Genomic DNA, 25,659 nt, shown 5'->3' with positions numbered 1-25,659 from the left:
TCCCCAGGGCAAATATGTTTATTTACAAAATGCACACATCCTCCCTCCCAGCATGCACTGCCTGGGGAGAGGGCAGGGTCAGGGCCTCACACACCTGAGACCCCAGGGGCAGCAGGAGGGACGGGGCCAGGGCAGGGACTGGGCAGGGCTGGAGGCCACCCTGGCCCCACCCCCCACACCATACCCAGCAAGTGGGTGGGGGATGGAGGGGCAGTACCCCTTCTCCACGTCATGACCGCATGTCCAGTCGGTTCATGTACTCCTGCAAGGCCTTCAGGCGAGCGTCTATTTCGGCCATGTCAGCCGCCTGGTGGTCCGAGCTGTACTCTGTGAGAGCAGGTGTGGGTATGGGGGGCTGTGAGGGGCCTGAAGCCCCAGGGAGTTCCTGGGCCCAATATACCACTGCCCCCACTACCATTCCAACGGGTCCTTGGGCTGGGAGAGGGGATGTGGAGTCCCAGGCTCACCTTTGATGGGGACCCAGCCCCCGGAGTTGGCCAGAGATTTCTGATGGTGGCTGTGTTCCACGGGGGTAGACTTCTGGTGATGGGGAAGGTAGGAAAGGGGGTCGCCCACCGTCCCTCTATTCCTGTCCCCCTAAATCCCACTGGAAATCCTGAGCCTAAGGACCTTGGGGAAAAATAAGGCCTGACACCTACTGGCCATTCATTATATGCAAAATAACCTCCTAATGTCCTCACAGAGCCCTCACCTCACATGTGAGGTGATGCCATTACCAACCCTGGTTAACTGATAAACAAAAACTAAGGTACAGAGAGGCTAAAGAACTGCCTTGAATCATACAGCTGGGAAGAGGAGGAGACGGGTTTTAAGACCTGACAGTCAGAAGCCAAAGCCCTAAAGAGCATCACGTGCCCCTCATTATTCCTTCTCCAATCTAATGCCCTCAAAACGTGCTGTTCCCAGGCCAGGTGCGCTGGCCCAGCCTGTAACTCCAGTGCTGTAGGAAGCTGAGGATGGCTTGAGGCCAGGAGTTCCAGACCAGCCTGGGCAACATAAAGAAACAATACCACCCCCTTATCCTGTCTCAATCCCACCCTCCCCCCCAAAAAAGCCTAGTCCCAGCTACTCTATAGGCCGAGGTGGGAGGGTCTCTTGAGCCCAGGAGTTGAAAGCTGCAGTGAGCTACAATTGCCCCACTGCACCCCAGCCTGAAGGACAGAGCGAGACCCACTCTTAAACAAAAAAGCCCTATTGCCAAAGGCATTCAGAGTCGCCTCTGCCCCGATCCCCAGGAAGGAATCACAGGAAATGGGGGCAGCTGTGTTCCAGTGGTTTATGTTACCCTTTCTACTCACCGTATTGGACCCACTCCAGGGTGTTGGGCTAGGAGGCTTCCCACGGCGGCGGTGACCCCTGAGAAAAAGGAGTAACCAAGGACCAGCGGTAGGGAGGCTCTGGTACTTCCCACCTCCCCGACCTTTGTGGTTTCAAGGCCCCCAGGCTCCATCACCCAATTTCCCTGCAAAAGACTGTTTCTAGTCTCCCCAGAAACCCTTTGGAGGTGATCCTTTTCCCAAGTCCAAGTTTTACCCTCTGGAGAGCGACTCAGAGAAATCCTCCAAATCGCTGCAGGAGCTGGCAGACGAGCAGCGGCTGCGGAAACTGTCCACTAGAGGGAGACGGAGGGCGTGAGCTCTGGCCCTCGCTGGCCCCGCCCAGTGCTTCCCAGGCCCTCCCATCCCGCCGGCCCTGCCCAGTGCCTCCCAGCCCGCCCAAGCCCCGCCCCGTCCAGTGCCTCCCACCCCCGCCCAGTCCCGCCTAGCCCGGCGGCCCCGAGCTCCAGGCCGGTTACCTGAGGAGCTGCGGTTTCGGGAGCGATTAGGGGCGTCCCCTCGGCCAGTCACGGCAGCAGGGGGCCGGGTCTGGCGAGACCAGGAAACGGACGGACCGTCCCCGCTTCCCCCACTGCCTAATCGGTTCCGCTGCTGCTGCCTGGGAAAAAAGAAAGGAGACGCCGGCCTGTACGCCCAACTCCTGCGGGCAAGGGGGTCGCTGCGCCCCTAAAGGTCACAGCCACGCCGGCGACCGCCCGAGATGACGGGCCTAGGAGCGGAAAGCATGCAGAAACACAGACGAGGAGGTGGGACGGACGGAAGGCAGAGCAGGTGGAGCAGGCGGGGTATCCGGCGAGAAGCGAGCAGGTGGCAGGGGATGGGGACTGATGGTGGCGTGGAGAGATGAGCGCCCGGGAGCGGGCAAGGGCCAGGGACAGGGACAGGGGCAGGTGAGGGAGGAAGGGGCACTGACTTCATCTGGATCTCTCTCTTCTTCCTTTCCTTGGCTTTCACAAAGGCCGTGGGGTCGAAGCGGAGCGCACGACCACCTAGGACGGTGTGGGAGAGGAAGCGGCTGGGTCCCGAGACGGGCCTTGGCAGCGCTAGTGCGACCCCTCCCCACCGCAGGGCAGGGGCACAGACCTGTGGGCGAGGGCGAGGGGCGCGCAGGGCGGCCCCGACCCCGGCTCCCGCGGCCGCTCTCCCGGGATGAGGAGCGCGCGGCGCCGCGGCCTCGCGACGTGGAGCGCTCCCGGGACGATGAGGCCCGGTCCTCCCGCGCCGAGAGCGGCTGCACCGGCGGAGTCCGCCTCCTGAGACCACAGGGGCAGCTGTCAGCTTCCCGCCCGCCCAAACTCAATCTCCAGACTCCTGCCCGACCGCACCTTCTCCGAACCCTCAGGCCTACCCCATCAGCTCCTAGACGTGCACTCCTGGGCCCACGACCCTCTCGATATCCTCCCCCAGGCCCCACCCAAACCCCTAAAACACCCCTCTGTCATTCCCCTACATCCTTTCAACACATCCCCTTCACCAGACCCTTCTTTCCGGAGTCTTCCACAACTCCCCGGAAACCTTTCCCAATTTTCCACCACCCACCCCATAAATGCCAGCAGACCTCACCCTGATCCCACCCGCTGCGCCGCACCTTTTCGCACCAGGAGACCCTAGGGCCCGATCCCTTTCCCAGTCCCGCCTGAACGCCGCCCCAAGCCTGCGCATCTCCGCACAGCCCGGGTCCACCTTCTAACTACCGCACCCGAATCCTGTCTGGACTCCGGGCGGGGTCCGCTAAGCCCCGCCCCCATCCCCGCCCCCTCCACCCTACCTGGCCCCGCCCCCTCCACCCTACCTGGCCCCGCCCCCTCCACCCTACCTGGCCCCGCCCCCTCCACCCTACCTGGCCCCAACCCGCCTCCCTTAGGCTCCGCCTCACCAGGCTCCACCCCATCTCAGGCCCCGCCCAAGCGCCGGGCAGGCCTCGCCTCTCACCCTCTCTTGTACAATGCCAGCTCGCTGGTCAGCGTCTTCAGCCGGGCGCGCAAGGTCCGCTCCGATGCCTTCGCCTCCTCGAGCTGCCGGGAGGGGAGAGAGGCGCGGAGGTCCAGGCTGAGGCCGAGGTCCGCGCCTCGCTGGCCGCCCTAGGCCCCCGCTGCTCACCTCCTTGGCCAGACGGCGGCAGTCCTGGCCGCGACGGCCGGCCACCCTGTGCCCGAGGCCGCGCTCCTGCCGTAGCTCCAGCTCCAGCCCGCGCACCAGCCCGCGCAGCGCCTCGGCCTCCTGGCGCGCCGCGCGCCCGGCCAGCGCCTCCTCGCGCGATCGGCCCAGCTGCGCCTCCAGCTCCCGCTTCTCGGACGCCAGGCGCGACACCCTGGGGAAGCCGGGGAGAGAGCGCTGGAGAGAGAAGCATGGCCCCATTCCCACTACTCCATGGGGGTGGGACGCCTCATCATTTCACCTCCCCGGAAGGGGGAACACGGCTCCATCACTCTCAACTGACCCCATGGGGAGGGGCAGGGTCCTATCATCTCTCCTGCGACGTGTGAGGAGGGATGTGGTCACATCACCCCCATCCACCTCACGAAGAGGACATGACCCCACTACGCACAGGACACACACACACACTCCTCCCCCCGGTGCGGGTGAAGGAGTGGGAACACAGCCATGTGAGTTCCAATTCTAAACGATTTCATCAATCTGTCCACACCCTGAAAGCCTAGCACTGCCTCCCTCCTCCTCCCACCTCGCCAGGCCAGTCTCCCAGTCACGAAATCCTCTACAATACCAATTCGATCAGGTAACTACCATGCTCAAAACCCTTCCTTGAGAAAATGTATACACAAGGCTATTCATTGCAGCACAATCTGTAATAGCAAAAGAGTGGAAATAACCAAAATGTATGTTAAAAGAGAACTAACTGAATTTCTAATACATCTACTCAATTGAGTCCCACAAAACTATAAAGAGGAAAGTAGAGGATCTCTATGTCCTGTCACCGAGTGACTGCTGTGACACAGTGCAGTGCAGACAGTATGTTCAGAATGTCCCTTTTCATAAAAGAAACGAGAATTATAAATTATATGTTTATATTTTCAAAATTACAGAATAATTACAGAATAAACCAAAATCTATGGGGAAAAAAAGGATTATTTATGGGGAAGGGGAAAATGAACAGAAATTGGACCTTTCTGGCTGGACAAAGTGGCTCATGCCCGTAATCTCAGCACTTTGGGAGGCCGAGGCAGGTGGATCACATCTCAAAAAAATAAGAAAACCAGAAGTAAAAATAATTTTTTTTAAAAATTTAAGAAATTGGACCTCTCTGAATGTACCCTCTTTTTCAGTTTTGGAACTATAAAAATATTTTATGCAAATTAATTAATTAAATTTTAACAAATGCCATCACAAAAATTTTAAAAGAAACTGGCCCAAACAGACCTAACTCTACATCAAAGATGGTGGCACATTGGAGAATTACAGGAGGTGACTAAAACACATCATTTGAGCAAGTGGGATATAGCCTAAGGCCAAAAAGAACTACAAAGAAATCTTTTTTATTTTCTGAGACAGAGTCTTGCTCTGTCACCCAGGCTGGAGTGCAGTGGCACGATCTTGGCTCACTGCAACCTCCGCCTCCCGGGTTGAAGCGATTCTCCTGCCTCAGCCCCCGAGTAGCTGGGATTACAGGCGCCCACCACCACCCCTGGCTAATTTTTGTATGTTTAGTAGAGATGGGGTTTCACCATGTTGGCCAGGATGGTCTCAAACTCCTGACCTCATGATCTGCCCGCCTCAGCCTCCCAAAGTGCTGGGATTACAGGCGTGAGCCACCACACCCGGCCCTGGAAATGTTAAACTTCATTCAAAATTCAATTAGTAATTACACTGGTATTGTTTAAGATAAAGCAAACAAATATGTTATTATCCCTAGAAACTAAGATTTTCATCACAACAAAAGACATATAAGTAGGTCAAGTGTGGTGGCTCACACTTGTAATCCCAGCACTTTGGGAGGCCAAGGTGGACAGATACCTTGAGCCCAAGAGTTTGAGACCTGCCTGGGCAACAAGGTAAATCCCCATCTCTACAAAAATTAGCTTGCGGCCAGGTACAGTGGCTCATGCCTGTCATCCCAGCACTTTGGGAGGCCGAGGCAGGCAGATCACCTGAGGTCACAAGTTCAAGACCAGCCTGGCCAATATGGTAAAACCCCCTTTCTACTAAAAATACAAAAAAAAATTAGCCGGGTCTGGTGGGGGGCACCTGTAATCCCAGCTACTCAGAAAGCTGAGGCAGGAGAATCGCTTGAGCCCAGGAGGCAGAGGGCAGAGGGCAGTGAGCTGACATTGCGCCACTGCACTCCAGCTTGGGGGAGAGAACAAGACTTCGTCTCAAAAAAAAAAATTAGCTTGGCATGGTGCCATGTGCCTGTAGTCCCAGCTACTGGGAAGGCTGAGGCAGGAAGGTCGTTTGAACCCAGGAGTCTGAGGTGACAGTGAGCCATGACTGCACTACTGCACTCTAGCCTGGGTGACAGGGCAAGACTCTGTCTCTTAAAAAAAAAAAAAATTAAATTAAGTGCAAAAAGAGATACAACTAAACTATATTTTTAGGGATGCATAGTTCAGCTGGCAAAACCATAAGCAAATCAAGTGAGTGAGATTTGGTGCATTTGGGAGCATGGTTGGGGCAGGAGGGTCTCTCCCGGAAAAAGACATACGGAGGCTATGGGGAAATGACTACTTTTGATTTTGTTCTCCTTTTTTTTTTTCCACATAGAGTCTCCCTCTGTCACCCAGGCTGGAGTGCAGTGGTGTGATCTCGGCTCACCGCAACCTCTGCCTCCTGGGTTCAAGTGATTCTCCCGTCTCAGCCTCCCGAGTAGCTGGGGCTACAGGCACGCGCCACCCTGCCCAGCTAAACTTTTGTATTTTTAGTAGAGACAGGGTTTCACCATGTTGGCCAGGCTGGTCTTGAACTCCTGACCTCAGGTGTTCCGCCCGCCTCGGCCTCCCAAAGTGCTGGGATTACAGGCCTGAGCCACTGCACCCGGCCTCGATTTCTTAACCTGGGTAGTTGTTACATGGACGCTGGCTTTATGATAATTTGTGAAACTGTGCATTTATATTTTGTACTCTTTGGGGTGTATTATTTTTCACAAGAAAGTTAAGTAGTGGAAGTAGTGGGACTCTTGGGCAGGAGGGACGGCTCCCATCCCAGAGATTCAGGTGTAAATGGTGTGTCTGGAGGAGTCAGGGCCTGCCCTGGAACTCCTCACTGCTCACAAAATTTTTAAAAAAAGAAAAATAGGCCAGGCGCGGTGGCTCACACCTGTAATTCCAACACTTTGGGAGTCTGAGACAGGTGGATCACTTGAGACAGGTCGGGAGTTCGAGATCCGCCTGGCCAACACGGTGAAACCCCGTCTCTACTAAAAATGCAAAAATTAGCCGGGTGTGGTAGCACACGCCTGTAATCCCAGCTGCTCAGGAGGCTGAGGCAGGAGAATTGCTTGAACCCAGGAGGCAGAGGTTGCAGTGAGCCGAGATCGCGCCATTGCACTCCAGCCTGGGTGACAGTGCGAGACTCGGTCTCAAAAAAAGAAAAAGAAATGGTGAATGTACAGGGCAGCCAAGGCACTGGGATTTTTCAAAGCTCCCGGGCAATTTGAGTGCATATCCAGAGTGAAACACTGCATTGGTTGAAAAGCCGAAGAGAACTTTATAAAAGAGGGAGCCAGCTCTCAACAGCTGAAATCATCAGTCTCAACACCACCAAAGGAGGCATCTTGCCAAAACCTACCCCACATGCGATTAAACCTATATAGGGTTAGCCACCACTTCATTGCAAGTACAGGGGACAGAGGAGGACATTAAACACACCATGGCGATATAATCAGCAAAATCTATTTTTCATTTTTCCGTCTGAGTATGCTTGCTAGGGAAAATTTCAGCAAAATCTAGACTGCAAAACTCTACAGGACAAATAACCTGATTTCTTCCATAAATAAGTAGCATGAAAAGTGGAGAGGGGGATATAAATTTAAAAAGATTTAAGAAATACATCAGCCAAGCTCAGTGGCTCGTGCCTGTAATCTCAGCACTTTGGGGGGCCAAGGCAGGTGGATGACTTGGATTCAGGAGTTCAAGACCAGCCTGGGCAACACAGGCAAACCCTGTCTCTATAAAATATATGAAAATTGGCTGGGCATGATAGCATGTGCCTGTAGTCCCAGCTACTCAGGAGGCTGAGGTGGGAGAATCGCTTGAGCCCAGGAGGTCAAGGACACAGCGAGCCAAGATCGTACCACCACACTCCAGCCTGGGCAACAGAGCAAGACTGAAAAAAAAAAAAAAAAAGAAAGAAAGAAAAGAAAAGAAAGACCTCGACAAACTGCAATGTGCAGCCGTATTTAGATACAGGACGAATTCAAACCACTTGCAAAAAAGACACTTGAGAGGTGATCAGAGTAGTGTAAGTGTGAACGCATACGCAGTGGGTTTCAGATGACATGATGGAATTTTTGTGAATTTTGTTGGATGTGACAGCAGCACTTATATCCTTATATGTTAAAGATACACACTGAAGCTTTTACAGAGGAGATACGAAGACTGGGATTTGCTACAGGGCAGGGGGTGGCAGTACATCAAACAAGATGGGCAAACGTGGGTAACTGTTGAAGCTAGGGGACAAGTACATGCAGATTATACCACTGTTTACTTTTGTGGTGCTGGAATTTTTCCTAACAAATCCTTCTTAAAATCCGTGGTTCCCCACACTCTCCAACAAGGAGCTTTCCTTTCTATTCAGCCTCTGCCCCTCTGACTTCTCTCCTCCTCTCCTCCTGCCTCCCTCTCCCACAGGCTCCAGCCAGATGCAGTTCTCACCTCCCAGAACCTTCTCTGCTTCTTCTCCTGACAAGAACGACTCCACTCATCCGGGAAGCCTACCTGCCCCTGATGTTCTGCGCTCTCCCAGCCCTCTGTACCTTTCCGTCCTAGCACCAACCCCAGCAGACCTGGCATGCAGAGGAGTGTCCTTTTCCCATGTGGATCCCACCTTTCTGGGGGCAGAGCCTCCACCTGTCTGGTTCACTGCACAGGACCCCAGGCTGCATGGCCGGGCACCCTGCATTCAACTCTATTCCACTTGTTAACAAGCTGGGTGGCCCTGGGCAGTTTCACTTCACATCTCTGAGCCTCAGGCCATCTTTTCTCATCTGTGAAGAAGGACGATAATAAGAATGCCCGCCTGTTAAGCTGTAAGAATCTATTCACAGTGCTTAGACCATGTCTAGCATAATAAACATTAACTAGCGTCGGGCAGTGTGCCTGGCACAGTATGAACTCCATAAATGTTGGCTGAATGAATGAATAGATCTCAGAACCTTCCCAAACTTCCTAATTCCTGGCTGGGAAGAGGAAGATAAGAAGCCATTGAGCAGCGGTGGGATCTCAAGGTTCCTGTGGTTGATTCCAAAGGGTGGAGGGCGCCACCTTGTGGCCATCTTGGGAAACACACACCCAGAAACACAAACCTAGAAACACACACACACAGCCTGAGACAGAGCGCACGTACACACAAACACACACACATACACACACACAGCCTGAGAGCAGATCCTGAGGATAAATTTTGGCCTCCCCACTGCGGCCTTCCTCGGCCCAGCAGTACACAGGCGAGATCCTCCGAAGACCGGCGGGGTTCCCCAGCCCGGTGAGCTCCCATAAGGACTGGTCCTCCGGGTCAGCACTTAGCGCTCTGTCCTGGGCTTGCAGCCACCAACAGTGCAAACAGCTGGGGAAACAACAGAGGCTTGGCGCTGGCTGCGTGGATCTAAGGTCCAGCCTAGCCATATTACCCAGTGTGTGACCTGCGCCAAGTGCCCTAACTTCTCTGGGCCTCTGTCAAATGGTGATAATAGCAGTGCCTACCTTGTAGGGTGGCTGTGAGGATAAAATGAATTTAATCATAAAGCACAGAGCAGCCCTGGCATACAGTTAAATGTTCAATAAACATTAGTTACTGGTAATATTATTACTAAAAATATTATTAGTCCTCCCCAATGAGCCAGGCCTCTTCCCGGTAGCGATCAAGCCCCAGATTCGTCTCCCCAACAGAACCAAGCACAAGGCAGGCATGAATATATATGCCAAAGGCCTTTGCTTCTTTCACTTCATTCATTCCCTTGTTTTCACCGCATTCCCACCTAACACAAGGGCTTTGCCCAGGCTGTTCCCTCTGCCTACAACATTTCCCCAGCCCCTGTGCCTGACCCACCCTACACCCCAGTGGAGTCCTGTGACAGCCTCCCACAGCACAGGCTCTTTTTCCTGCCCCACCCATCTCCATCTGTAATGATATACTCAGGTGGTTATATACTTAGCACCCATCTCCCCCAGGGCTGGGCACTACGTGAGTGGCAGGGAGGGGCTAGTACAAAAGGAGCACCCCATGAAGGTGGATTCACCTACATAGAGCTCGACCTCCCCCCAACCTTTGCACATGCTGCTCCCTTTGCCGAGAACACCCCTCCCATACCAGGCAGGGTCAGGTACCTTCACTGTCTGCAAACACATCTGCCTCCCTCCCTGGACTGAGTCCCAGGAGGGCAGTGCCAAGATAGTCTTGGTCACCACTATGTCCCCAGCACCACCCAGCACAAAGGTACAGAAGAGGGGCTCAGAGGCTGGGCACAGCGGCTCATGCCTGTAATCCCAGCACTTTGGGAGGCCAACGTGGGCAGATCACTTGAGGCCAGGAGTTTGAGATCAGCCTGGCCAACCTGGCAAAACCCCTTCTCCACTAAAAATAGAAAAATTAGCCGGACATGGTGGCGCGTGCCTGTAATCCCAGCTACTTGGGAGGCTGAGGCAGGAGAATTGCTTGAACCCAGAAGGAGGAAGCTACAGTGAGCCAAGATCGCACCACTGCACTCCAGCCTGGGCAACAGAGTGAGACTCTGTCTCAAAAAAAAAAGAATAAATATGTGGTGGGCGAAGGACAGTCATCCTCCCCACAGGATCGAGCATGGGCCCCGCAGTGCATGATGGGAAGGCCCCCACCCACCCCAGCTGCCCACCCCTCCAAGACTCACTGCTCCCGCAGGTGCCAGATCTCATTCTCCCGGGTGTCCCGAGTGTTCTGGCCATCCAGCCCTTGCAGACGGCCCAGTTCGTCCTTCAGTGACCGGATGATGCCCTGCAGAACCACGGGGTCTGGCTTGCCCTGGTATAGGAGGGGCAGCGGGTAGTGAATCCTGAGGAGGGAGGATTAGAACCATGGCATCTCAGAGGCCAAGAATGCACCTGAGGGTAAACACCAGCCTCTGAGAGCCACAGAGTACGAAAATACACAATTCCAAAAACTGCACCGTCCTAGAGGCTTATGAGCACATCCTTAAGGCCTCTCCTTGTCCCCAGACCCCTTGTTCCAGTCACCACCTCTGAAAGCCTCTTATATAACAATTTGGGGACTACTGGGATTGGCAGCCCTGGTGTAGTCTGGGGGAACTTCCTTGTCGCACACTGCTGATGAAGGGAACGCTGGTATCATGTTACTTGCAGCCAAACACAATCCTAATTCAGATGCCACAGCGGGGGATTCTGGTTGGCCTGGCCTGGGTGACCCTGGCTTGGCTGGGGAAAGGTGGGCTATTGTGATTAACGGCCCCATGAGATGCTATTCACAGAGGATTGGTAACTTCCCACTAAGAAATCCAGTGGCTACTAACACATGGGGCAGACACGGTCACCCAGCTACACAACTGCCATTCCCAACTCTCTTGCTGCCTCCCCCTATAAAGGCTAGAAAGCCAGATATTCATTTTCCCAGCATCCCTTGCATATGACCACTTCTGGCCACACATCACAGGAAATCTGTTGGGAGTCTTCTGGGAACACTGTTTTTTTCCTGATAAAAACAGCAGATGCAATTAACAAACTCAGCCCTGTCCCTCTTCTTCCTGCCTTGATATAGGTGCAATGTCTGGAGGATCCAGCAGCTATTTTGTGACCATGAAGAGATAAAGATGAAGTCAAAAGGCCAAGCCGGGCGCGGTGGCTCATGCCTGTAATCCCGGTACTTTTGAGAGGCTGAGGCGGGAGGATCACTGGAGGCCAAGACTTCGAGACCAGCCTGGGCAACATGACAAAACCCCGTCTCTACTAAAAATACAAAAATTAGCCAGGCGTGGTTGTGGGTGCCTGTAGTCCCAGCTACTCTGGAGGCTGAGGCACAAGAATTGCTTGAACCTGGGAGGCAGAGGTTGCGGTGAGCCAAGATCACACCACTGCACTCCAGCCTGGATGACACAGTGAGACTCCATCTCAAAAAAAAAAGCCAACACATTAACGACAGTAAAGGGAAAAAAATTAAAAAGAAAGAGCTTGAGTCCCTAGTGGAACTATTAAACAGGTGGCAACCACCTACCTAGACATCTTGTTATGTGATGTATTGTTTGTTTGATGTATTGTTTGTTTAGGGCACTGGTGATGGTTATTCTGCTACTTGTAGCCAAACATAATACTAAATGATACAAACCCCAACAGGGAAGATTCCCAAGGCAAGGCTTAACCAATGTCACCTTGCCTGGGTGCCAGGGGCTCCTAAGGCCTACCCACATCCTCTCCCACCCGCCCACCAGCCTGGCCCTGGAGCCAGCCCCTTCTCCCCACCTGTCAAACTCCACGGAGTAGATGAGAATCAGGTAGCGCTTGGAGTTGAGCTGGGCCGATCTGGGGGCCAAGGAGCCTGGGCGGCCCCCCATCTTGCGGTTCCGCAGGGACTCCAGGTCTGTGTAGGTCAGCAGGTCCAGGGTGACTGACTCACTACTCTGTCAGGAGAGGACAGGAGGAGCTGCCACTGCACCCGCCACTGCCACACTGAGGGCACCTAGCACACACCTGGGCCACAGCCCTTCCCGTTCTCCAGGCGGGCTAGGCTTTCCTACGCGAAGGCTGGTGATCAACATGGCCCTGTCCTAGGGCAGACACAAGGACTTCATCGAAGGAAGAAACCAGAAAGAACCTAAATGCTCAACCACAGAGAACAGCTTAGACCTGTGAGTCTCCGAGTGCTGTCTCCAGATCCCTGGGGGGTCCCCGAGACCTTTTCAGGGATCTCCACTGAGGTCAAAGCTACTTTCATAATAATACAAAGACGTCATTTGTCTTTTTCACTGTGTTGACATGTGCGCGAATGGTACAAAAGCAATGGTGGGAAAAACTGCTGGTGCCTTAGCAGAAATCAAGCCCCTGGCACCGAATGGTACTGGAGGTTATTGTATCTCCCCAGTCTCAGTGGGGGGCTGGGGAAGAGAAATAACCAAAACAAGTAAATAAGCAAATCAACCATAAAACACAGGAAATGAAACATCGGAATGTTCTTGATGAAGCAGTAAAAATTATTAATTTTATTGAATCCAGCCCCTAGGGGACACATCTCTTTATTATGTTGTGCAGGAAAATGGGAAGTACACATCAAGTACTTCTGTGCACGCCAAAGTATGACGATGGTCTTGGGAAAAAGCGCTTCTGCATCTGAGTTTTGAGCTAAATTAGCCACTTTTCATGGAACACTATTTTTTACTTGAAAAAAAGAAACGACTGACAGACAAAACTATGGTTATTTAGACTCGGGCTATCTGGCAGACATTTTCTCAAAAATGAACAAAGTGAGCCTGTCACTTCAAGAAAAACAGCTAACAGGATGTCTTGCCAATAACAAAATTCAAGCTTTGCACTTAAAATTAGAATTTTGGAAAACTTGTATCTTCCACTGGGTGTCTGATAGCTTCTCGGTGTTCACAGAATTTCCTGGGGAAATCGGTGAGGATATTAACAAATGTGACTTCTGGATATTATATAATGAAATGTGTCAACATTTGGAAAATCCGCACAACTTAGTGAACCAATATTTTCCAAATGACCAATGCATGAAGTTACAAAATCATCCACAGGTAAAAAAATATCCATGCAAAATGCAAGATAAGTCAGTGGAATTTAATGTAACAATACAAAAAGTTCACTGATGAGGATGCAGATTCCACATTGTAACTAACCTTTAAGAAACTATCGCTTGTCCAGGCCAGGCGCGGTGGCTCACACCTGTAATCCCAGCACTTTGGGAGGCCGAGGCAGGTGGATCACTTGAGGCCAGGAATTCAAGACCAGCCTGGCCAAGATGGCAAAACCCCGTCTCTACTAAAAATACAAAATTAGCCGGGCATGATGGCACATGCCTGTAATTCCAGCTACTCGGGAGGCTGAAATAGAATTGCTTGAACCCGGGAGGCAGAGGTTGCAGTGAGCCAATATCATGCCACTGCACTCCAGCCTGGGCTACAGAGACAGTGTCTCAAAAAATAAATAAATAAATACAAAAATTAGCCAGGCATGGTGGGCAGGCCTGTAGTCCCAGCTAATTGGGAGGCTGAGGCATGAGAATCACTTGAACCCAAGACGCGGAGGTTGCAGTGAGCTGAGACTATGCCACTGAGCCTGGGCAACCAAGCAAAACTCTTGTCTCAAAAAAAAAGATATCTAAATACCACCCATCCCTGTCACTCTAAGTTCTAACCTGCTTTTTACCCCCCGATTATTACTTTTAGGCTGGGCACGGTGGCTCACGCCTGTAATTGCAACACTTTGGGAAGTCAAGACGGGCGGATTACTTGAGATCAGGTGTTCAAGACCAGCCTGGCCAACACAGTGAAACCCCATCTCTACTAAAAATACAAAAATTAGCCAGGTGTGGCGGCACACGCCTGTAGTCCCAGCTACTCAGGAGGCTGAGGCAGAATTGCTTGAACCCAGGAGGCGGAGATTGCAGTGAGTTAAGATCACGCCACTGCACTCCAGCCTGGGAGACAGAGTGAGACTTCATTTCAAACAAACAAACAAAAACTTTTAAGTACCTGACATTATGTATTTTTTCATTTGTCTGTCTCTCCAAAATGTCAGCCTCATGAGGACAGGGGTTTTGTCTGTTGTTCACTGCTGTATCCCCAGTGTCCCCCACAATGACTGGAACACTGTCAATGCTCAGCAAATGAAATGAATGAATGGCTATATTCACTGATGTGACTACATTTTTGTGAAATATTGCTGAATCCTTTAAAATCAAGTTGCAGGCCGGGCGCAGTGGTTCACGCCTGTAATCCCAGCACTTTGGGAGGCCGAGGCGGGTGGATCACCTGATATCCGGAGTTCCACACCAGCCTAGTCAACATGATGAAACCCCATCTCTACTAAAAATACAAAAAATTAGTCGGGCATGGTGGCGTGTGCCTGTAATCCCAGCTACTCAGGAGGCTGAGGCAGGAGAATCGCTTGAACCTGGGAGGCAGAGGTTGCAGTGAGCTGAGATGGCGCCACTGCACTCCAGCCTGGGTGACAGAGCGAGACTCCGTCTCAAAAAAAAAAAAAAAACAAACAAAAAAAGCAGGTTGCAGAGTACATTGGAAAATATATAAACTATATATAATTACAGATCTGCAAATGCACATACACACACATGTATTTGGAAACAAACAGAGACATGGAGAAATGGCTGGAGTGATTTTCACCGGAGTGATTTTCACCAAAATATTAACAGAAGCGAGTATTAGGGATGGAGTGATTTTTACTTTCTTCTTTATATTTCTCTGTGACCTAAATTTTCTACATGAGAATAACTATCATTAAGTTCAAAATGAAGCATTTACACTTGGCAAAAGAAGAAAATGATCGCCCTCTTCCCACAATGAAAGAGAAGGTAGAGGGTCTTACATACATCAGATGGGCATCAACCCCCAGGGAAGCTGGAAGACAGAACCCCCCTCCCACCCCCACCCACCAACCCAGGCCCTACCTGAGTGAGGGCTGACTCCAGCATATGACAGAAGATGTTGAACTGTTTGAAGTTCCCTGTCTTGTGAGTCAAATCTTCAATGACTGGGTGGGGAGAAAAGTCTCTCCTGAGGTCTGACCGCTTGCCCAGCCCCAGGGTAATGCATCTAAGCTCTCCAATTCCACCCGACTCCAGTGTCTCTGGCTTGAGCAACAAGACCTACACCCCTCCCCACACTGGAGAGCTTCTGGTGACAAAGAAGAGGCAGGTGGGCAGGATTCAGGGTGGCCTGATATTCTGGAAGAAGCTAATCCCAGGAGAGGAAAGGTGAGCCCACCCCAGGCAGGCACACTCACAGCCAGCATCAAACTCGCCCCGCCACTGGTCAGCCGTCATCCGGTCCTCCACCTCCAGCTCCAGCACCTGCCCAGAAACCATCACCCGCACGGCATGCTCCACACCCCGGAAGACGTAGTCCACCTGCAGGCCAGCCGGCTGGTCCATGGCCAAGGTTGCTGGAGAAGGAGATGAGAGAGAAACCTAGGGGAGCTGAGAGCCCAGGCTCATGATTTGGAAGACCAGGCCTCATATCCTGGCTCCATCATTTACCAGCTGTGGCATCCTGGGAAAGCGAGTTCACCTCTCTGTGCCTTAGTTTCGTCATCTGGAAAATGGGTATAATAATGGCACCAACCTCGTGGACTTGTTGTGAGGATTATATTTGACAATATGTGTAAAAGTACTTGGTACTGTGACCTGGAGGCTGCTGTGTCCAATACTTGCTGGATACTAGAAATTCATGATTGCCAAGGCAGGCACGGTGGCTGACAACTGTTATCCCAGCACTTTGGGAGGCTGAGACAGGAGGATCGCTTGAGTTCAAGAGTTCAAGACCAACTTGGGCAATGTGGTGAAACCCCATCTCTACTAAAAATACAAAAAAATTGCCAGGTGTGGTGGTGCATGCCTGTGGTCCCAGCTACTCGGGAGGCTGGAGGCAGAGCTTGCAGTGAGCTGTGATCTTGCCACTGCACTCCAGTCTGGGTGATAGAGTGAGACCCTGACTCAGTTAAAAAAAAAAAAGAAAGAAAAGAAATACATGATGGCCAACAAAAGAATCATGATTAATATTAGTATTAATTTATTAAGTCATACTCATTATATATTTATTATTATTCATTCATTCATTCAGCAAACATTTGTGGAGAAAAGTCAAGCTGGAAAGAAGGACAGGGGGTATTGGAGTAGGATGAGCCGAGCTTTTAAAAGGGGGTCAGAGCAGGCCAGGTGCGGTGGCTCATGCCTGTAATCCCAGCACTTTGGGAGGCGAGGCAGGTGGATCATGAGGTCAGGAGTTCCAGACCAGCCTGGCCAACAATGGTGAAACCCCATCTCTACTAAAAATACAAAAAAATTAGCCAGGTGTGGTGCCCTGTGCCTGTAATCCCAGCTACTCCGGAGGCTGAGGCAGGAGAACTGCTTGAAGCCAGGAGGCAGAGGCTGCAGTGAGCCGAGATCGTGCCACTGTACTCCAGCCTGGCGACAGAGCGAGACTCCATCTCAAAAAATAAAATAAAATCTAATATCAGAAAATATAATATTGTGAGGCAAAAAAGATGATCCTTGAAACTCCAGGTAAGGGATTTTTTTAACCTTTTTAGAGTCCCTGAGCCTTTGAGAATCTAATGAAATTTCTGAGCCTTCTGCAGGTAAATGAATAGTCCCACAACCTTTTGCAAGTTCATTTCAGGGGCTCCCAAATTACCACCCCGCAGGCCCATCCACAGATCTCTTTTCTCAGAGGCCCAAGGGCAATGGCCTGCACCCCAGACATCCTGACAGACACCTCTCTCTAGATCACAGCTCTTAACTTCATTTGAGAGAAGAGTACTTCGGAAGGGCTGATGAATTCGGGAACCCCCTTCCCCTGGAAAATTCACACTCCGGCAACTGTGCTTTCATTCTCTAGTGGTTCATAAGTCCAGGTTAATAATCTCGATCTCGGCCGTGTGTGGTGGCTGACGCCTGTAATCCCAACACTTTGGGAGGCCGAGGCGGGAGGATCATTTGAGGTCAGCTCGAGACCGGCCTCGCCAACATGGTGAAACCTCTTCTCTACTAAAAATACAAAAATTAGCTGGGCGTGGTGGCAGGCGCCTGTAATCCCAGCTACTCGGGAAGCTGAGACAGGAGAATCGCTTGAACCCGGGAGGCAGAGGTTGCTGTGAGCCAAGATCATGCCATTGCACTCCAGCCTGGGTAACAGAGCAAGATTCTGTCTCAGAAAAAACAAATAAATAAAAAATAATAATCTCGATCTTGCTGCAAACAAATTGCCGCATATCCCACATCCCCTGACCCCAACGCAGTGCGTGGCAGCACTGGCCCCGCCCCACTGGGTGTTCTAAACCCCGCCCATCAACCCCACCCCCTCCGACTCCCAGAACCTATCAACGGCGACTCCGTCCGGGTTACCAAGGCGTAGGAGGCACTCACGGAACTGAACACCTGAGGAGCCGCACAGCATCACCGCCCCCACTCGTAGTCCCCAACTCCCGGGAGGAGACCGCACAGAGGAAGGGGGCCCGCCACACCGCATCCCCGCCGCCAACTCCCCCTTCCCCGCTGCTCGGCAGAAACCCCTCATACCCACCCCGCGAAGAGCAGCCCCTTTCGGCATCCCATTGCCTTGTCCTTAGCCCCCACCCCGCCCTCATCCCAGACACTGAGCCCCCGAATACTCTGCCTAAACTCAACTCCTCTTGCACACTTACACCCCTCTCACCTTCACAAACTTCACCCGCTGCCCGGCCCCTCCTCTAGGCATGTCCTAAGCGCTCAGTAACTGCTGATGGAATAAATCCCACACCCGTGCCAGCTCCACACGGCCTCCCTGACCCCAGCTGCCCGTCACTTGTCCCCCAGATGGCCACGGAATTCTGGGCTCCCCTTCCCCTCCTCTCTGCAGAACCTCCCACTCCACATATTCCAGCCCAACCGTCATGCTACATTCCCCGGAAACCAGCCCCGTCTCTCCGGTCCAAAGCCCCTTCATTCCATCCTGCTCTCCCAGATATGGGGGCAGGGAGGCAACCGCACTCTCCTCCCCACACCAGCCACCCACGGTCTCCTAGGGCTCCCGCATATTCAACTTCAATGCACCCCGTTATTCCACCTGCATTCTTCCCGCATATTTGCTCAAGGTTCTGCTCCACACACCCCACTTTCAGCCTGTATTCCATCACTCCCATATTTCACCTGGATTCTGTTCCCTCCCAAATTGCTTGTAACCCCACCCCCAACCCCCACTCCACCCGCACACATATTTGCCACCTCTCTTCCCTTTAGAGAGCCCTCTCTGAACAACCCTTCCTCCCCACTGACCCCACCACCACCGCCACTTCTAGGATTCCCCGGACCCTGAGCCCCCTCTCCCCTCCCGCCACTGACCCTGTCCCCCTACCTGCATCCTCCATCCTTGCTTCGGAATGACCAGTGGCTCATCCTGGTGGCTGATTTCATTTCAGTCCTGAGCCTCTCCCAGCTCCTCTTCTCAGCCTCTGTCTCCTTCCTGACCTCACGCATCCCAGCGGTGCCTTCGAGGCCCCGCCCTCACCAACCCATGACGTCACCACCCCATCCCTGCAAGCACTGTGCGGCTGCCCCCCAGGCCCCATCCTGGCCCACACACCTGACCCAGTTCTCGGGCCTCATGACATCATGGCGCCGGCACACTTACACCCAGTGTTTCAGCCCCCAGCTCTCTCCCTCTCATCATTCACTAGGATGACCCCTTTCCTTTCCAGCGTTATATCACCACCCCTGGCTCCACCTTCCAAATGGCTCTCCCCAGATAGCTCACAGATTTCACAGCTCTTACCCCAGGGCCGGAGCTGAAAATTCTCCAAGCTGGGCTCACCAAAGACAAATCTACATCACTACCTCCCATACCAGACATGGGCAAATCACTGCCCTTGGCAGCCCACACCTGATGGCTGTTTCCCCACACTCTGCAGCTCCCCACCACCACCAACACATATTCCAGCCCAGCCATACCCTAGCTGGGCTCTCTCCTGCAGCAGACCTCCGCCCCACATTCACACGCGTGGCCTGGCCTGGATGATCCCCTTCCCGACCCCATTCTGACCTCACCTCCCCACCAGGTGGGTGAATTGAGGCTGGATAGAACCCCCTCTTCACTGCCCCAGAATACAGACCAAAGCCTTCCACATTGTTCCCATAGAATGTAGAGGCAGAGAAGCCCTCTGGGGAACCAAGCAATGAAATCTCTGCAGTGCACACTGCGGCAGGCCAGTTCCCCCTGGGGCATCCAGACTCCCTCTCCCACTGTCTCTCAAAGGCATTTTGCCTTAGATAAGGACCATGCACACTTACTAACACAACGAATGACTCACCCTAAATTCTGCTCTCTGGTGGGTATTATAAGCATCCCCATTATACAGAGGATGAAACTGAGGCTTGTCTAGGATCCCACTATGAAGGACAGAAACATTCGTCCTCCTTCCCCTTACCCAGCTGCACTTCCCTGACCACCTCCTGTTTCCTCCCAAATGCAGCCTCACACCTTAAGCATGGCATGTGCTGCAGGCTGGGTACTTCTGGGTTGAGATTCCAGCTGCCTTTATCCTTGGTGTATCCTTGGGCAAAGCACTTGCCCTCTCTGGGCCTTCCCCCATCAGTAAAGTGGGATAATAAGAGCTCCTACCTTACAGGGTTGTTGTTGAATTAAACTATTTAATGTATATAAGGTGCTTCAAACAGTGTCTGGCACTCCCTGTTACCATCTGTGTGATCTGTTGATTATTTGACAGACCAGGAGCCTGTGAGGGCAGAGCCGTTTAATCAATCTTGTATCTTCAGGGACTGCTTGTGAATTTAATGGGAGATGCCAGGGAATGGGGTTCTAGACACTGGGGATACAGCCAAGGTTTTCTCCCCTCAGCTCATTCCCTGTCATCCTCCAGGTCTCAGCTCCAATCCCTTCTCCCACAGGAAGCCCTCCCTGACTCCCAGGCTGGGTCAGGAGCTGTCTCAATCTCCACAGTGGCCCCAGCAAACTCTGAACCAGCCTAACAGTGTTTCTCACAGTGATGGCCAAGGGGCATAATCCTTACCACAAGTGCTTATGAAAATGCAGCTTCCTAGGGCGGGTCCCAGCTATACACAAGCAGAAACTCTGGGGGTGGGCCCAGGAATCTGCATTTCCTCCAAGTTCCTTCAGACACTAAAGGTTCCTTCTGCCCTTGGGTGCCACAATCTGCCCAGTTTATTCCCCCATCTCTGACCCCACCACCCCACATATGACCCTTCCTAGTTCAGCAACACTGCCCCATACCACAGGGAGACCCCGAAGGGTGGTGAGGATGGTATAGGAGAAGCAACACTTTTTAAACACCATGTGCTCTTCTAGGTGCTGGGTTCCACATTCACATGGAGTCAAACACTCTAGTGGGGAGGTCCAAGAAGCCCAGTGGATATAAACCAACAATAATTGATGTGAGGGCCGGGCACAGTGACTCATGCCTGTAATCCCAGCACTTTGGGAGGCTGAGGTGGGCAGATCACTTGAGGTCAGGAGTTCGAAACCAGCCTGGCCAAGATGGTGAAACCCCATCTCTACTAAAATTACAAAAATTAGCCAGGCATGGTGGCATATGCCTGTAGTTCCAGCTACTTGGGAGGCTGAAACAGGAGAATCACTTGAACTTGGGAGGCGTAGATTGTAGTGAGCTGAGATGATGCCACTGCACTCCAGCCTGGGTGACAGAGCGAGACTCCATCTCAAAAAATAATAATAGGCCCAGCACAGTGGCTCACGCCTGTAATCCCAGCACTTTGGGAGGCTGAGCTGGGTGGATCACCTGAGGTCAGGAGTTCAAGACCACGCTGGCCAACATGGCAAAACCCCGTCTCTACTAAAAATGTAAAAATTAGCTGGGCATGCTGGCATACACCTGTAATCCCAGCTACTGGGGAGGCTGAGGCAGGAGAATGGTGCGAACCCGGGAGGCGGAGCTTGCAGTGAGCCGAGATCGCGCCACTGCACTCCAGCCTGGGTGACCGAGCAAGAGTCCATCTCAAAAAAAAATAATAATAATAATCTATATCAGGTAGTGGTGTTATGAAGAAAAATAAAGCCAAGTGAGGGGCCACACGGTGACAGAAGTTATTTTAGCTTGAGTAGTATTTTAGCAAGTGCCTGGTTGTGAAGCTGACATCTGAGCGGAGACCTGAAAGAGGTGTGGAAGAAGTCACACAGACACCTGAGAAGACCTGATCCAGAAGGACAGGACAGCGAGTACAAAGGCCCTGAGGTGGCAGTGCGTTCAGGGACAGCGAGTACAAAGGCCCTGAGATGGCAATGTGTTCACTATGTTCAAAGGACAGCGAGGAGGCCAGGGTGGCTGCAGCAGAGTGAGCCAGGGGACGGAGAGAAGTGATGGGAGTTGAGGGGAGGGAGGAGGAGGAACCCAGTAGGTTGGGGCCTCATGGATATGGTGAAGACTTGCAGTGTAAGGTGGGAGCCAGGAGAGGGTTTGAAAGGAGGAGCAACCTGACCTGACTTCTGTTCTACTAGTATCCCCCTAACAGTGACAGGCAGAGAGCCCACCTGGAAGACCACTGCAACAAACCAGGTTAAGAACAGGAGACAAACTGAGGCCAGAGTGGTAGCAAAGGAGCTGGTGAGGCGTGGTTGGATTCTGGATGTGTTTTGAAGACGGAGCTAATGCGATCTGCTAGACCATATATAAGACAAAAGGGAGAAGTGAAGAACACTCCAAGCTAGCCGGGCACCGTGGCTCATGCCTGTAATCCCAACACTTTGGGAGGCTGAGGCGGGTGGATCACCTGAGGTCAGGAGTTCGAGACCAACCTGGCCAACATAGTGAAACCCCTTCTCTACTAAAAATACAAACAATTAGCTGGGTGTGGTGACGGGCGCCTGTAATTCCCTTGAATCTCGGAGGCAGAGGTTTCAGTGAGCCGAGATCGCGCCATTGCACTCCAGCCTGGGCAACAAGAGCGAAACTCTGTCTCAAAAAAAAAAAAGAACACTCCAAGCTTCTGGATCTTAGTACCTGGCAGGATGAATATCCCATCAACTGGGTTTGGAGGTTGAAAGGAAGAAATCGCAAGTTTGGTTTGGGACAAGTTTATGTCTGAATGTCAGATGAACTTCCAAAGAGAGAAGAGTCGGCCACGATATGAGTCTGGAGTTCAGGGCAGAGATCCAGGCTGGAAATACACACGTGGGAGTTCTCATTAGATAAAGAGGGTGAAGCTAGCCAATGGTATAGACAGAGATGATGTCATTCTACTGATGATGAAGCTGAGGCACAGAAGGGTTAAACAACTCGCTCAAAGCCACAGTAATGATCAGTGGCAGAGCCAGGATTCAAATTCGGGATTCAACCCGATGCCAGAGCCCACATTCTTAACCATCAGTAAAGTAAGTTTAAGAGTTAATTCACCTAAAACACTTGGCAGGTGCACAGCACATAGTAAACGCCACAGGCATAATAGGGCTTCACATCTCTTTAAAGTACATGCTCATCCCTGGAGGTCTCCTTCCCTCCCCTCCTCAATATTGCTTCTTCCCACGACTTTCACCCAAATCAAAGCTTGTAAATCATAGTGCGCTGTAATGACCCTCTGCCTTAAAACCTCCTACTAAATCGCCACGCTGCATTCCAAGGACATCTCTATATTTTACCATCTGCTTCTCCTGCTTTACAACTTTCCCCATTGAAGACCCTCCTGCGATATACAGATCACCCCCAACTCACATGCTGCGCTCAGCCTCACAACCCCTCAATCAAGCGCCTACCCTTGTTAAAGGGCACCCTCCCTCCCGATTCCTACAAGGCCAGGTCAGCTGCCCACCGCAGCCTACTCTCCCCCGAGAGAAGCCCCCTCCCCTCTATCTAAGACCTCCACCACGGCCCGCGCACCCGCCACTCCCGCGGCCTCTCACCTTCTCCACTGGCAACCCTCCTCGCGAGCGGTTCAACTGACGAAGCTCCAGCCCCGCCCCAGGATACGGCGTTCTCTCTTCCGATTGGTCACAGCTTACCAGCAGCCAAGTTTCCATTAGCCAAAAGAGACGCCCATCACTCTGTCCCTCCCCCAGAGGAGAACCCGCCCTCCAAAGCTTCCAATTGGCTGACTCGGAAGAGGCGGTCCCAAATGGGTTGGGGGAAGCCCCTAACGTCGGGCTCTTCTCTAATCACTACTGGCTAATATTGCTGCCAGTCATACAAAAAGGTTGTTCCTCTGAGTGGAAGGGAAAGAATCCCGGAAGTAGCTCCTTGACTCCACCTATTACCCCCTGCGGGAGAGTAGGCCGCGCCCACGTGGTGGGGAGGGCCTGGAAGGGAGAGCTGGGTGTGCATGCGCATGGGGAGATAGTGGCCGCGGCTCCGGAAACTGGGGAGTGGTCTCAGCATAAAGACAGGTTGAGATTTGTCATCGCTCGGTGCATTCCAAACCTGCACTAACCATTTTGCAGGACTTGGCTTATTTAAACTTTATAACAGCCCTGCAAAGTTATTATGATTTCCATTTTACCACTAAGAAAACAGTCTCAGAGGGGTATAGCCACTAGCCCGGGATCACACGGCTTTTGAACGACCCGTATTTTAAAACAATCAGTCATGAACTGGAAGGATCCAGCTAAAGGAATTGAGCGCGGGGATAGGGGAGGAGGGACCTCTTTAAGAAAGGAAAATAAAGTTTAAAGAAAAAAAAAAACACTATAACATGAAAGTTTACTTGGATTATGAAATAATAACAAATTACATGTTTAAAAGAGCCAAATACCACAAACATTGCAAAATCCCAAAGGATAACGTAATGTTTTTATTAATGTTCTGCCTGACGCACCTCTGTGATGTTTCCTACTTTTTCAGCTGCATGTTTCACAATATCCTTGTCTACAAAGAGAAAAGAAAAGTAAGTTGTCTTTCTTCTAGCGTGGTTGATGGAACTTTTTAAAAATTCATTATAATTTAGAACAAGTTTCAGCTTCACAAATCAGTATTGGTGATGTTATCGAAACCTTGGAAATCTAGAAAAACTTCCGGCCAGGCGCGGTGGCTCACGCCTGTAATCCCAGCACTTTGGGAGGCCGAGGCAGGTGAATCACGAGGTCAGGAGTTCGAGACCAGCCTGACCAACCTGGTGAAACCCTGTCTCTACTAAAAATACAAAAAATTAGCTGGGCGCAGTGGCGGACGCCTGTAATCCCAGCTACTCAGGAGGCTGAGGCAGGAGAATCACTTGAACTCGGGAGGCGGAGGTTGCAGTGAGCCAAGATCGTGCCACTGCACGCCAGCCTGGGCAACAGAGTGAGATGCCATCTCAAAAAAAAAAAAAAAAGAAAAAGAAAAACTTTCATAAAGTTTCATTCATATGTTAACTATGTTTTGGAAAGTGTTTCCACAGACTAACTTCTGGCTCAATACTTTCAATTTTTTGTTTGTTGGTTGGTTTATTTGTTTGCTGAGACGGGGTCTCGCTTCATCGCCGGGCTAGAGTGCAGTGGCATGTTCGTGGCTCACTGCAGCCTTGAACTCCTGAGCTGAAGTGATCCTCCTGCCTTACCCTCCCAGGTAGCGGGTACTACAGGCACACGCCATCACATCTGGCTAATTTTTTTTAAATTTATTTTTAGTAGAGATGGGGTTTCACTATGTTGCCCAGGCTGGTCTCGAACTCCTGAGCTCAAGCAATCCTCCCACCTCAGCCTCCCAAAATGCTGAGATTACAGGTGTGAGCCACCGCGCAGGCTTCCTTTCAATTCCTGACATTTCTATTACACAGATGCTTCTGGAATGAGCTGCTAAAAGATAGGTTCATTCCATTAGTAGGCTGTGGCTTCGCATCTAATGAGTTAGTAACTTACACAATAGAAGCATTCAGGGAAGCCATTTCTACACCATGACAACTAATTAGGTGATTTAAGTATCCAAGAAGTATCTATGAACCACATAAAAATATCCCTGTAAGCCCAATCTAAATGTATTCTCACCTCACCTTCCCCTCAGCTAAATCTCATAAATGCCTGTGCTCCAGCTTGAGTGACAGAGCAAGACTCTGTCTCTAAGAAAATAATTAATAAATAAATAACTATTTAAAAAAAAAAGGAAACATGGATTAGAATCTCAAGGCTTTCCCTTACCACCTGTGAGAACTCCCACAAGTCATGCCTCTTCTGGGAACTTCACTTTCTTCATCTGTAAGTGGAGTTCAATTCATTCCTACACTTATTTCTTCACTCACTTGTCAGGCCATTTATTGAGCACCTGCTATGTTCCAGGCACTTTTCTGGGTGCTGGAGGTAGAAATATCTGGTAACAAACAGGAAAAGCTCATACCCTAGTGAAAGGAAGGCAAATAATAACATATAGTAAAGAAATAGGCCGGGCGCGGTGGCTCACGCCTGTAATCCCAGCACTTTGGGAGGCCAAGGTAGGCGGATCACCTGAGGTCAGGAGTTCAAGACCAGCCT

At 51.6% G+C, this 25,659-nt stretch overlaps 1 protein-coding gene across 3 annotated transcripts; it reads right to left on the bottom strand.

Annotated features, from left to right (window-relative positions):
- On the bottom strand, window positions 1-23,180 carry CCDC61 (coiled-coil domain containing 61). 3 transcript variants are annotated; one of them, XM_054540740.2, is made up of 15 exons: window positions 23,125-23,141; window positions 22,229-22,385; window positions 15,485-15,643; window positions 15,150-15,232; window positions 11,975-12,132; window positions 10,396-10,557; window positions 3,459-3,669; window positions 3,291-3,373; window positions 2,442-2,611; window positions 2,272-2,347; window positions 1,817-1,956; window positions 1,555-1,633; window positions 1,320-1,377; window positions 468-540; window positions 1-327 (listed from the first exon to the last, which is right to left on the bottom strand). In XM_054540740.2, the coding sequence occupies exons 3-15, from the start codon at window positions 15,630-15,632 to the stop codon at window positions 230-232; spliced, it is 1,539 nt and encodes a 512-aa protein (XP_054396715.1). In that variant the 5' UTR covers window positions 15,633-15,643; window positions 22,229-22,385; window positions 23,125-23,141; the 3' UTR covers window positions 1-229. The 3 variants fall into 3 exon arrangements, with proteins under 3 accessions (XP_054396715.1, XP_024094118.2, XP_054396714.1); XM_024238350.3 differs by lacking the exon at window positions 22,229-22,385 and having other exon boundaries at window positions 23,125-23,180; XM_054540739.2 differs by lacking the exons at window positions 22,229-22,385; window positions 23,125-23,141 and adding an exon at window positions 18,592-22,191.
- Window positions 23,181-25,659: the final 2,479 nt, after the last annotated feature.

The sequence above is a fragment of the Pongo abelii genome, chromosome 20, assembly GCF_028885655.2.
Source record: "Pongo abelii isolate AG06213 chromosome 20, NHGRI_mPonAbe1-v2.0_pri, whole genome shotgun sequence".
In the NCBI taxonomy this organism is placed as follows: domain Eukaryota; kingdom Metazoa; phylum Chordata; class Mammalia; order Primates; family Hominidae; genus Pongo; species Pongo abelii.
This window is presented reverse-complemented; position numbering and strand designations above follow the sequence as displayed.